General features: G+C 55.8%; 1 protein-coding gene across 2 annotated transcripts in view; it reads right to left on the minus strand.

The window, feature by feature from the left end:
• Positions 1-10,961: 10,961 nt before the first annotated feature.
• The window catches only part of LOC121274797 (E3 ubiquitin-protein ligase BRE1B-like), a 53,628-nt gene continuing 50,921 nt past the window's right edge, over positions 10,962-13,668 (minus strand). For both annotated transcript variants that reach the window (XM_041182156.1, XM_041182155.1), the window contains exons 18-19: positions 11,605-11,706; positions 10,962-11,363 (exon numbers count right to left, since the gene is read on the minus strand). In XM_041182156.1, the coding sequence (XP_041038090.1) occupies positions 11,187-11,363; positions 11,605-11,706 (279 nt within the window). In that variant the 3' untranslated portion in view covers positions 10,962-11,186. The remainder of the gene's footprint in view (positions 11,364-11,604; positions 11,707-13,668) is intronic.

Raw genomic sequence — 13,668 nt, forward strand, 5'->3', positions numbered from 1 at the left:
TCACGCCCCCACCCCCACTCACTCACCCCCCCACCCCCACTCACTCAACCCCCCACTCCCCCACTCTCTCATCCCCCCCACCCCCACTCACTCACCCCCCACCCCCAATCACTCACTCACGCCCCCACCCCTACTCACTCACCCCCCCACCCCCACTCACTCAACCCCCCACTCCCCCACTCTCTCATCCCCCCCACCCCCACTCACTCACCCCCCACCCCCAATCACTCACTCACGCCCCCACCCCTGCTCACTCACCCCCCCACTTACTCAACACCCCACCCCCCTCACTCATTCCCCCAACCGCCTCCCCCACTTACTCACCCCCCCCACTCCCACTCACTCAGCCCCCACCCCAACTCACTCACCCCCCCCCGCCCACTCACTCACCTCCCCACCTCCCTCACTCACTCACCTCCCCCCCACTCACTCTCCCAACCCCCGCTCACTCACCTCCCACCCCAACTCACTCACCCACCCCCACTCACCCCCCCACCCCCTCCCGCAGTCACTCACACCCCTCACTCACTCACCCCCCAACCCCCCACTCACTACCCAGCCCACCCCCTCACTCACTCACTCCTCCACCAGCCCCCTCACTCACTCAACCCCCACCCCCCTCACTCACTCACCCCCCTCCCTCACTCACTCACCCCCAACCCGCCTCCATCACTCACTCACCCCCCCCCCACCCCCACTCAATCACTCACTCAGCCCCCCACCCCCACTCACTCACCCCCAGACCCCACTCATTCACTCAGCCCGCATCGGACTCAAAACGCTAACTGCTCCTCTCCACAGATGCTGCTAGAACTGCTGAGTTTTTCCAGGTATTTTTGTTTTTGTTTTGGATTTCCAGCATCCGCAGTTTTTTGCTTTTATCTTAAAGGAATTTGTGGAATGTCTACGAGATGGTTTTTTTTGGAGCAACTTGTGGTGGAGCCACGAGGGAACAGGCAATTCTAGATTTAGTGATGTGTAATGAGGCAGATTTGATAAGGGAACTTAAGGTGAAGGAACCCTTAGGAGGAAGTGACCATAATATGATCGAATTTACCCGGCAATTTGAGAGGAAAAAGCTGGAATCAGATGTAACGGTATTACAGTTGAATAAAGGCAACCACAGAGGCATGAGGGAGGAACTGGCCAGAATTGACTGGGAGATGAGCCTAGCAGGAAAGGCAGTGGAACAGCAATGGCAGGAGTTCCTGGGAGTAAGTTGGGAGACACAGCAAAAATTCATCCCTAGGAAGAAGAAGCATACTAAAGGGAGGATGAGGCAACCATGGCTGACAAGGGAAGTCAGGGACAGCATAAAAGCTAAAGAGAAAGCACACAATGCGGCGAAGAGCAGTGGGAAACCAGGGGATTGGGAAGCCTACAAAGACCAACAGAGGACAACTAAAAAAGAAATAACGAGGGAGAAGATTAAATATGAGGGTAAACTAACCAGAAATATAAAAGAAGATTGCAAGAGTTTTTTTTAGATATATAAAGGGTAAGAGAGAGGCAAAAGTGGACATTGAGCCGCTGGAGAATGACGCTGGAGAAGTAGCAGTGGGGAACAAAGAAATGGCGGAGGAACTGAATAGGTACTTTACGTCACTCTTCACATGGAAGACACGAGTGACATCCACAAAGTTCAAGAGAGTCGGGGGGCAGAGGTGAGTATGGTGGCCATTACCAAGGAGAAGGTGCTAGGAAAACTGAAAGGTCTGAAGGTGGATAAATCACCTGGGCCAGATGGATTACACCCCAGAGTTCAGAAGGAGATAGCTGAAGAGATAGTGGGGGCATTAGTGGTGATCTTTCAGGAATCACTCGAGTCAGGGAGGGTCCCAGAGGACTGGAAAATCGCTAATGTAACCCCCCTGTTTGAGAAGCGAGTGAGGCAAAAGATGGGAAATTACAGGCCGATTAGCCTGACCTTGGTTGTTGGTAAGATTTTAGAGTCCATTATTAAGGATGAGAATTCAGAATACTTGGAAGTGCATGGTAAAATCGGGCAAAGTCAGCATGGTTTCATCAAGGGGAGGTCATGCCTGACAAATCTTTTAGAATTCTTTGCGGAGGTAATGAGTAGGTTAGACAAGGAGAGCCAATGGATGTTATCTACTTGGACTTCCAGAAGGCCTTTGACAAGGTGCTGCACAGGAGGCTGCTCAGTAAGATAAGAGCCCGTGGTGTTAGAGGCAAGGTACTAGCATGGATAGAAGATTGGCTGTCTGGCAGGAGGCAGAGAGTGGGGATAAGGGGGTCCTTCTCAGGATGGCGGCCGGTGACTAGTGGAGTTCCACAGGGGGCAGTGTTGGGACCACAACTTTTCACTTTATACATTAATGATCTAGATGAAGGAACTGAGGGCATCCTGGCTAAGTTTGCAGATGATACAAAGATAGGTGGAGGGACAGGTAGTATTGAGGAGGCAGGGAGGCTGCAGAAGGATTTGAACAGGTTAGGAGAATGGGCAAAGAAGTGGCAGATGGAATACAACGTGGGGAAGTGTGAGGTCATGCACTTTGGTAGGAAGAATAGAGACATAGATTATTTTCTAAATGGGGAGAGAATTCAGAAACCTGGAGTGCAAAGGGACTTGGGAGTCCCAGTCCAGGATTCTCTTAAGGTTAACTTGCAGGTTGAGTCGGTAGTTAGGAAGGCAAATGCAACGTTGGCATTTATTTCGAGAGGACTGGAATATAAAAACAGGGTGTGCTGCTGAGGCTTTATAAGGCTCTGGTCAGACCACATTTAGAATATTGTGAGCAATTTTGGGCCCCGTATCTCAGGAAGGATGTTCTGGCCCTGGAGAGGGTCCAGAGGAGGTTCACGAGAACGATCCCAGGAGTGAAAGGCTTAACATATGAGGAACGTTTGAGGACTCTGGGTCTATACTCGATGGAGTTTAGAAGGATGAGAGGGGGGATCTGATTGAAACTTACAGAATACTGAAAGGCCTGGATAAAGTGGACGTGGGGAAGATGTTTCCATTAGTAGGAGAGACTAGGACCCGAGGGCACAGCCTCAGAGTAAAGGGAAGACCTTTTAGCCAGAGAGTGGTGAATCTATGGAATTCATTGCCACAGAAGGCTGTGGAGGCCGGGTCATTGAGTGTATTTAAGACCGAGATAGATAGGTTCTTGATTGGTAAGGGGGTCAAAGGTTATGGGGAGAAGGCGGGAGAATGGGGTTGAGAGACTTATCAGCCATGATTGAATGGCGGAGCAGACTCGATGGGCCGAATGGCCTAACTTCTGCTCCTATGTCTCAGGGTCTTATGGCAAGTCATTGCAAAGATCGCTTCAGCCAGACGGCCCTTGTCGAGAGGTTGATGCAGGGACACACTTCTGACCGCAGGCCCACAGGGCAGTGTTCCGCCCGTAACATCCACGAGGCCCTGCGGGAAAAGGAGGTGGGTCCTGACGGGTCGCCCCCACAGGATAACCGGCAGAGACATTCGGCAGAAGGCCTCGTGGTCAGGACTTCCCAACCAGCAATGAAGATGTAGGGGGACATGTCCCGGACCCACGTCACACCCCATCCCCTTCGGCAATGCGCCTTGGCAAAGCCAATCTCGAAGAAAATGCCATGGTTTTTGTCAAGGCTGATCCCGAGTATCTCCACGACGCGGGACTCTGCATTCGGTCAGGGGCTGGGAATCCTGCGGAGAGTAACTCACCTCCTGACTCCCCAAATCCTGTCCACCATCTACAAGGCACCAGTCAGGACTATGATGGGACACTCCCCACTTGCCTGGATGAGTGCAGCTCCCACAACACTCAAGAAGCTCGACACCTTCCAGGACAAAGCAGTCCCGCTTGATCGGTACCCCATCCACAAACATTCACTCCCTCCACCACCGATGCACAGTAGCAGCACCAGTGTGTGTACCATCTACAAGATGCACTGCAGCAACTCACCAAGGCTCCTTCGACAGCGCCGCCCAAACCCACGACCTCTCCCATCTAGAAGGACAAGGGCAGCAGACACATGGGGAACACCCACCACCTGGAAGTTCCCCTCCGAGCCCCTCACCACCCCGACTTGGAAACATATCGGCCATTCCTACACTGTCGCTGGGCCGGAATCCTGGAAGTCCCTCCCTAACAGCGCCGTGGGTGTACCTACACCACACGGGGACAAAATCCTGGAAGTCCCTCCCTAACAGCGCCGTGGGTGTACCTACACCACACGGGGACAAAATCCTGGAACTCCCTCCCTAACAGCGCCGTGGGTGTACCTACACCACACGGGGACAAAATCCTGGAACTCCCTCCCTAACAGCACCGTGGGTGTACCTACACCACACAGGGACCGCAGCGGCTCAAGAAGGCGGCTCACCCACCACCACCTTTCTCAAGGGGGCAATTAGGGACGGGCAATAAGTGCTATGGGCCCGGCCAGAGACACCCACGTCCCGTGAATGAATCATTTTTAAGGCGCACTTGCCCCGTGTCACGGCCCACTTGAAACCATTGTGGAACGCGTTACTTAACCAAGTGAAGTGTATTTTTCGAGAAATAATCAACACGCCGTTGTCCTCTTGGTCATGACTGAGCCAATGTATTTTTGCACCTCCGTCTAATCGTTGACATTCCGCTTCCGTCACAAGCTTCACAATCCTCCAAGTGTCCGGTCCGGTCGCAGGAAAGCGCGAGGGGCCTCACAGCGCCTCGGGGCCCTCCGTTCGCCACGACATTTCCAAGGTTGCCGATCCCCACCCCCCCGACAGCAGCCCCCGCCCGCGCTCGGACCGCCACCGGACGTCGGGGGCTGGCCGAGTCTCGTCAGCTTTATCTCGGCGAGCCGCGTCCGGTCGCTGAAGCTCCTCTGGCGCCGCATACAGATGCTGGGAGTCAACCCCCCCCCACCCCAACTCCAACCTGCTCCCATCGCCATTCCCCCAAGTCCTCCGATACCTCCCCCCACCCCCCCCCCACCTCTCCAGTGCCTATTAACGCTCGCTCGCGCTCTCTCTTTCATCCTGGCCGTTCCCCCGGTAGTTTTCACCTCCGAGGGACGTACATGGTGCACAACTGGGGCAACCATTCACCGTACGAGTCCTCTTTCTCTGGTTTCTCTCTGATCTCCCCTCCGAGCTCAGTGTGTCCGTGAGACCCCCCCGCCCCCCCACTGCCCCCTCCAACCTGCTCCCGCTGACCACTCCACCCCCCCCCCACACCCCCATTACCCGATGACTATCGCGATTCTCTCCCCCTCCCCAAACACCACCACCAACCCCCCCCCCCCCTTCAAATATCGTCCCTCCCTCCTTCAATACTGCCACCATCGCTCCTTGGCCCATCCGATAAGAGTAACCCCCACCCCCACCCCCGTCTCCTCGACATGTCGTTCCTCTCCCAGGTTCCTTGGACGTGCTGTCCCCTCCCAAAATTGGTTCCCTTGTGCCTGGAATTGCGTGTTCGAGCTGCCACAATCAGATTTCGGTCCCGAACCAGCTCTTATCAAAGTCCTAAAATGACGTCCTGTGCCCAGCGGCCGACTCCCTGATTCACGTGTTTGAGAGAGAAAGCAGGGTCAATGGGAGCACTCTCAGAGAGGGTGTGAATGTTAAAATTCATGCGTGGCCAGGCAGAGAATTTCTTTCTCATTCCGTGGGGTATGGGCTTCGCAGGCTGCGCCAACTTTTATTGCCCATCCCTAACTGCCCCTGGAGAAGGTCTTGAGCCATTCCAGTCCCCATGTGGTGTTGGTACACCCGCGGCGCTGTTAGGGAGGGAACTCCGGGATCTTGACCCCAGCCACAGTGAAGGGACGGCCGATATATTTCCAAGTCGGGATGGGTGAGGGGCTCGGAGGGGAACTTCCAGGTGGTGGGTGTTCCCCATGTGTCTGCTGCCCTCGTCCTTCTAGATGGGAGAGGTCGTGGGTTTGGAAAGTGCTGTCGAAGGAGCTAAGGCGAGGTCAGCCGCGCTGTTGGAGGGTCAGTACTGAGGGAGCGCCGCACTGTTGGAGGGTCAGTGCTGAGGGAGCGCCGCACTGTTGGAGGGTCAGTACTGAGGGAGCGCCGCACTGTTGGAGGGTCAGTGCTGAGGGAGCGCCGCACTGTCGGAGGGTCAGTGCTGAGGGAGAGCCGCACTGTCGGAGGGTCGGTGCTGAGGGAGAGCCGAACTGTCGGAGGGTCAGGACTGATTTTACTGTGAGGTGCTTTTCCGACATCACAGCAGTGACTGCACTTTTCCAAAAGGTCTTTGTCGTGAAGCATTTCGGGGCGTCCCAAAGGTTGGGAAAGGTGCTATAAAAATGCAACTCCTCGCTTTCGAAGAAAGGGAACACACCAGGCGACACAAGTGGTGGCAGCTGCAGATTTATTCAGGCAGGAACACAATGTAAAAACAGCAGAGACCAACATGGAGCACTTCTCCCAGTGCCCAAACAAATGAAAAATAAACAATAAATTAAAAATCTGTCACCAACTTTTATATTCCACCCCTCCCCCTTTCACAAGTTCCTCACCAGTTCCAAATCACAAGTGGTTGGGGGGAAGAGGTGGGGGAGGGCTGTGCAGGGAAGTGTGGGGTAGAATGGGAGAGGAATGGCCACAATGGCCTCCTGGTTCACTCAAAATGGCCACCACCTCCTCACTCGAAACGCCCAGGAACTGCTCGCTCAGGTTACGAACGCACTTTTCACAAAAGAAATCGGGGCCGAGACAGCAGTCATCCTCGGGCGCCACTTCAAAATGTTTTACTTATCAAAATAAAAGGAAGGAATCCTGTTTCGACAGGCCCTTGAACCATGATCCCGGGGTGGTGTGGGCTGAGCAAGTGACTTCCACCTCCCCCCCCGCACAAATGGCCACCACACCTCCCCCCCCGCACAAAATGGCTACCACACCCCCCTGCACAAAATGGCCACCACACCTCCCCCCCCGCACAAAATGGCCACTACACCCCCCGCACAAAATGGCCACCACAACCCCCGCACAAAATGTCCACCACACCGCCCTGCACAAAATGGCCACTACCCCCGCACAAAATGTCCATCACACCGCCCTGCACAAAATGGCCACCACACCGCCCTGCACAAAATGGCCACCACACCGCCCCGCACAATATGGCCACAACACCCTCCCTGCACAAAATGGCCACCACACCCTCCCCTGCACAAAATGGCCACCACAATACCATGCCCCCTTCGCACCCCCCACGCCCCAAAAAGTGATTTTTTTTCAATCCCAACCTGCAGCAACATGATGGGGTGATGGGGTTCGGCATCGAGTTGGGGGAAGAGAATAAGTAGCCGTCAACCACACACCACTCCCCCCGCCCCCCCACCCACCCCCGCCACCTCACCCTCCAAAAAATAAAATACCCAAGTGCTTCTTTCGAAGGCCAGCGATCCCGAAATGCTCCAAAGTCGCCCACGTTGCTCGGCCCTTGCTCCGGTGGCTCTTCCCCTCACTCGCGTCGGCAGCAGGGACGTGCCCGGGGACTGGGGGGTGGGGGGGGGGGTGCTAAACGGCAGAGCCAGGTACTGGGGGCAGGGGAGAGGGGCTGGCCGCTGCCGGTTACTCCAGAAGGGTGCGTGGAAATCCATGCATTCGCTGAGGCCGTGAGCAGCGTCTTCCACTCTTCTGAAGACCCCCCCCCACCCCCGTCACCCGCGCCTCGGATCTCTCAGCTCGGCCCGCTTCACGATTCCCGCCGGCCGCCACCACAACAGCTCCAACCTCAGCTGCCTGTCACCCCCGCTCCCACGGAACCAGCGAAGCAGCTGGTCGCAGTCCAACTTTCCCCCATCCCTCGCTGGAAACGTCATGGCTGTGGCAAAGAAGCCGACTGGGCTGGGGGGCGGGGGGGGAAAGGAGGAATGAGCCTGGGGGGTGGGAGTTGGGGGGTGGCGAGGGTACGGGGATAAGATCAGGAAGTGGCTGAGAGATTTTTTGCAGGGGGCTGCATGAGAAAGAGAGCGAGAGAGACTGGGGGATGGAGGGGAGAGAGAGAGAGAGAGACTGGGGGATGGAGAGAAGGGAGAGAGAGAGAGAGAGAGAGAGAGACTGGGGGATGGAGGGAAGGTGGAGAGAGAGAGAGACTGGGGGATGGAGGGAAGGTGGAGAGAGAGAGAGACTGGGGGATGGAGGAGAGAGAGAGAGAGAGACTGGGGGAGGGAGGGAGAGAGAGAGAGAGAGAGAGAGACTGGGGGATGGAGAGAAGGGAGAGAGAGAGAGAGAGAGAGAGACTGGGGGATGGAGAGAGGGAGAGAGAGAGACTGGGGGAGAGAGAGAGAGAGAGAGAGACTGGGGGAGAGGGAGAGAGAGAGAGACTGGGGGATGGAGAGAGAGAGAAAGAGAGAGACTGGGGGATGGAGAGAGGGAGAGAGAGACTGGGGGATGGAGGGGAGGGGAAAGGTACTGGTGGATAGAGGGAAGGCGGATAGAGGGAGGGGAAGAGAGAGAGAGAGAGACAGGGATGGAGCGGGGTGGGGAGAGAATACTGAGTGATGGAGGGAAGGGCAGCGAGATAAGGATAGTGGGGATGGAGCAATGGGGGGGAAGAGAGAGAGATAGAGAGAGAGAGAGAGAGAGAGGGGGGGAGAGGAAGAGGGAGATTTGGGGATTGAGGGAAGGGAGAGAGAGATAGGGGAGAATGGAAGGAAATGGGGAAGAGGGGTGAGACAGGCAGGACTGAGGGTGAGAGTCTGGGAGATGGACAGAAAGGGGGGGAGGAGAGAGAGGGATTGAGGGCGGGTGGGTGGGGGGAGAGAAAGGGATTGGGGTCGGGTGGGGTGGATAGAGAGAGGGATTGGGGTCGGGTGGGGTGGATAGGGAGAGGGATTGGGGTCGGGTGGATGGGGAGAGAGAGAGGGATTGGGGTCGGGTGGATGGGGAGAGAGGGAGATTGGGGTTGGGTGGATGGGGGGTGAGAGGGGGATTGGGGTCGGGAGAATGGGGAGAGAGGGGGATTGGGGTTGGGTCGATGGGGTGAGAGGGGGATTGGGGTTGGGTGGATGGGGGGGAGAGGGGGATTGGGGTTGGGTGGATGGGGGGTGAGGGGATTGGGGTTGGGTGGATGGGGGGAGAGAGGGATTGGGGTTGGGTGGATGGGGGGAGAGAGAAGGATTGGGGTTGGGTGGATGGGGGGTGAGAGGGATTGGGGTTGGGTGGATGGGGGGTGAGAGAAGGATTGGGGTTGGGTGGATGGGGGGGTGAGAGGGGGATTGGGGTTGGGTGGATGGGGGGGAGAGAGGGATTGGGGTTGGGTGGATGGGGGGAGAGAGGGATTGGGGTTGGGTGGATGGGGGGTGAGAGGGGGATTGGGGTTGGGTGGATGGGGGGTGAGAGAAGGATTGGGGTTGGGTGGATGGGGGGTGAGGGGGGATTGGGGTTGGGTGGATGGGGGGTGAGGGGGGATTGGGGTTGGGTGGATGGGGGGAGAGAGGGATTGGGGTTGGGTGGATGGGGGGAGAGAGGGATTGGGGTTGGATGGATGGGGGGAGATAGGGATTGGGGTTGGATGGATGGGGGGGTGAGAGGGGGATTGGGGTTGGGTGGATGGCGGGGTGAGAGGGATTGGGGTTGGGTGGATGGGGGGTGAGAGAAGGATTGGGGTTGGGTGGATGGGGGGTGAGGGGGATTGGGGTTGGGTGGATGGGGGGTGAGAGAAGGATTGGGGTTGGGTGGATGGGGGGTGAGGGGGGATTGGGGTTGGGTGGATGGGGGGGTGAGAGGGAGATTGGGGTTGGGTGGATGGGGGGTGAGAGGGATTGGGGTTGGGTGGATGGGGGGTGAGAGAAGGATTGGGGTTGGGTGGATGGGGGGGTGAGAGGGAGATTGGGGTTGGGTGGATGGGGGGTGAGAGAAGGATTGGGGTTGGGTGGATGGCGGGGTGAGAGAAGGATTGGGGTTGGGTGGATGGGGGGTGAGGGGGATTGGGGTTGGGTGGATGGGGGGTGAGGGGGGATTGGGGTTGGGTGGATGGGGGGTGAGAGAAGGATTGGGGTTGGGTGGATGGGGGGTGAGGGGGGATTGGGGTTGGGTGGATGGGGGGTGAGAGAAGGATTGGGGTTGGGTGGATGGGGGGTGAGGGGGGATTGGGGTTGGGTGGATGGGGGGGTGAGGGGGGATTGGGGTTGGGTGGATGGGGGGTGAGAGAAGGATTGGGGTTGGGTGGATGGGGGGTGAGAGAAGGATTGGGGTTGGGTGGATGGGGGGAGAGAGGGAGATTGGGGTTGGGTGGATGGGGGGAGAGAGGGAGATTGGGGTTGGGTGGATGGGGGGGTGAGAGGGGGATTGGGGTTGGGTGGATGGGGGGAGAGAGGGATTGGGGTTGGGTGGATGGGGGGAGAGAGAAGGATTGGGGTTGGGTGGATGGGGGGTGAGAGGGAGATTGGGGTTGGGTGGATGGGGGGGAGAGGGAGATTGGGGTTGGGTGGATGGGGGGAGAGAGGGATTGGGGTTGGGTGGATGGGGGGAGATAGGGATTGGGGTTGGATGGATGGGGGGGTGAGAGGGGGATTGGGGTTGGGTGGATGGCGGGGTGAGAGGGATTGGGGTTGGGTGGATGGGGGGTGAGAGAAGGATTGGGGTTGGGTGGATGGGGGGTGAGGGGGGATTGGGGTTGGGTGGATGGGGGGTGAGAGAAGGATTGGGGTTGGGTGGATGGGGGGTGAGAGGGATTGGGGTTGGGTGGATGGGGGGTGAGAGAAGGATTGGGGTTGGGTGGATGGGGGGTGAGGGGGGATTGGGGTTGGGTGGATGGGGGGTGAGAGAAGGATTGGGGTTGGGTGGATGGGGGGTGAGGGGGGATTGGGGTTGGGTGGATGGGGGGGTGAGGGGGGATTGGGGTTGGGTGTTTGGGGGGTGAGAGGGAGATTGGGGTTGGGTGGATGGGGGGTGAGAGAAGGATTGGGGTTGGGTGGATGGGGGGTGAGAGAAGGATTGGGGTTGGGTGGATGGGGGGAGAGAGGGAGATTGGGGTTGGGTGGATGGGGGGAGAGAGGGAGATTGGGGTTGGGTGGATGGGGGGAGAGGGAGATTGGGGTTGGGTGGATGGGGGGAGAGGGAGATTGGAGTTGGGTGGATGGGGGGAGTGGGTTCCGACGCTCTCCTGCGAGTTCGGTGGGGGGGGGGGGTGCCTTGCGGGGGTGCCCGCTCTCCGGTGCTGCGTGGCGGGGGACGGGGTAGGGATATGACCCTCTTCACCAGCGCGCCCAGGACCGGCTCGCCCTCAGCTGATGTAGATCCGGTGGAAGTCATTGGCGCCGAAGGCGGCGTTGCACTTGGGGCACTTGCGCTGCCGCGTGTCGTAGCGGGTCTTGACGCACTCGAAGCAGAAGACGTGGAAGCACTTGGTCAGCACGGCGTCCTTCTTCCTGGTGTTGCAGCAAGGGCAGGTCAGCTTGGCCTGTGAGGGGGTGGGGGGGGGGGGGAAAGAGAGAGAGGGAGGAGCAGGTGAGGAACGGCACAGCAGGAAACGCCCAGGCTGTAAACCGGGCCTAGCGCTGGGCCAGCGGAAGCCGCGTGTCTGACACGCTCCTGCCGACAGGAGTAGAGGGGGTACGAGCGGATAACACGCGCCCCCGGCTCCCGACCTGCGATCCCACGATCTGACCGCTCGACCCGAAGGCTGGACACACCCAACTCACCTTATACTCCTTAATCTCCTCCATCAGGATCTCGTCCGCATCTGAGAACACCTCAACCTTCTTCTGTTTCTCCAATTTCCGTCTCAGCCTGGACAGGTCCTCCTGTGTTCACAGTCAGACAAAGGGGTTTAAAAATAGAATAACAGATACCCCCGGGATTGAGTTACAGACTGGAATCTAATCGAGGGGTTCGGGGTGGTTTATATATAGAATAACAGATACCCAGGAGTGAGTTACAGACTGGAATCTAATCGAGGGTTTCGGGCTGGTTTATATATAGAATAATAGATACCCGGGAGTGAGCTACAGACTGGAATCTAATCGAGAGGTTCGGTGTGGTTTATATATAGAATAAAAGATACCCGGGAGTGAGTTACAGACTGGAATCTAATCGAGGGGTTTGGTGTGGTTTATATATAGAATGACAGGTACCAGGGAGTGAGATACAGACTGGAATCTAATCGAGGGGTTCGGGGTGGTTTATATATAGAACAACAGATACCTGGGAATGAGTTACAGACTGGAATCTAATCGAGGGATTCGGGGTGGATTTTATATAGAATAACAGATACCCGGGAGTGAGTTACAGAGTGGAATCTAATCGAGGGGTTCGGGGTGGTTTATATGTAGAATAACAGATACCCAGGAGTGAGTTACAGACTGGAATCTAATCGAGGGATTCGGGGTGGTTTATATATAGAATAACAGATACCCAGGAGTGAGTTACAGACTGGAATCTAATCGAGGGTTTCGGGCTGGTTTATATATAGAATAATAGATACCCGGGAGTGAGCTACAGACTGGAATCTAATCGAGAGGTTCGGTGTGGTTTATATATAGAATAAAAGATACCCGGGAGTGAGTTACAGACTGGAATCTAATCGAGGGGTTTGGTGTGGTTTATATATAGAATGACAGGTACCAGGGAGTGAGATACAGACTGGAATCTAATCGAGGGGTTCGGGGTGGTTTATATATAGAACAACAGATACCTGGGAATGAGTTACAGACTGGAATCTAATCGAGGGATTCGGGGTGGTTTATATTTGGATAACAGATACCCGGGAGTGGGTTACAGACTGGAATCTAATCCAGGGAGTTTATATATAGAATAACAGATACCCGGGAGTGAGTTATAGACTGGAATCTAATCGAGGGGTTCATGGTGGTTTATAGATAGAATAACAGATACCCCCAGGAGGAAGTTACAGACTGGAATCTAATCGAGGGATTCTGGGTGGTTTATATATAGAATAACAGATACCCGGGAGTGACTTACAGACTAGAATCTAATCGAGAGGTTCGGGGTGGTTTATATATAGAATAACAGATACCCGGGAATGAGTTACAGAGTGGAATCTAATCGAGGGGTTCGGGGTGGTTTATATGTAGAATAACAGATACCCAGGAGTGAGTTACAGACTGGAATCTAATCCAGGGGTTCGGGGAGTTTATATATAGAATAACAGATACCCGGGAGTGAGTTACAGACTGGAATCTTATCGAGGTGTTCGGGGGTTTATATATAGAACACAGGATACCCGTGAGTGGGTTACAGACTGGAATCTAATCGAGGGGTTCGGGATGATTTATATATAGAATAAAAGATACCCGGGAGTGAGTTACAGAGTGGAATCTAATCGAGGGGTTCGGGGTGGTTTATATATAGCATAACAGATACCCGGGAGTGAGTTACAGACTGGAATCTAATCGAGGGGTTTGGGGTGGTTTATATATAGAATAACAGAAACCCAGGAGTGAGTTACAGACTGGAATCTAATCGAGGGGTTCGGGGGGGGTTTATATATAGAATAACAGATACCCGGGAGGGAGTTACAGACTGGAATCTAATCGAGGGGTTCGGGGTGGTTTATATATAGAATAACAGATACCCGGGAGTGACTTACAGACTAGAATCTAATCGAGGGGTTCGGGGTGGTTTATATATAGAATAACAGATACCCGGGAGTGACTTACAGACTAGAATCTAATCGAGGGGTTCGGGGTGGTTTATATATAGAATAACAGATACCCGGGAGTGAGTTACAGACTAGAATCTAATCG

Source organism: Carcharodon carcharias (genome assembly GCF_017639515.1).
Source record: "Carcharodon carcharias isolate sCarCar2 chromosome 38 unlocalized genomic scaffold, sCarCar2.pri SUPER_38_unloc_2, whole genome shotgun sequence".
NCBI lineage: Eukaryota > Metazoa > Chordata > Chondrichthyes > Lamniformes > Lamnidae > Carcharodon > Carcharodon carcharias.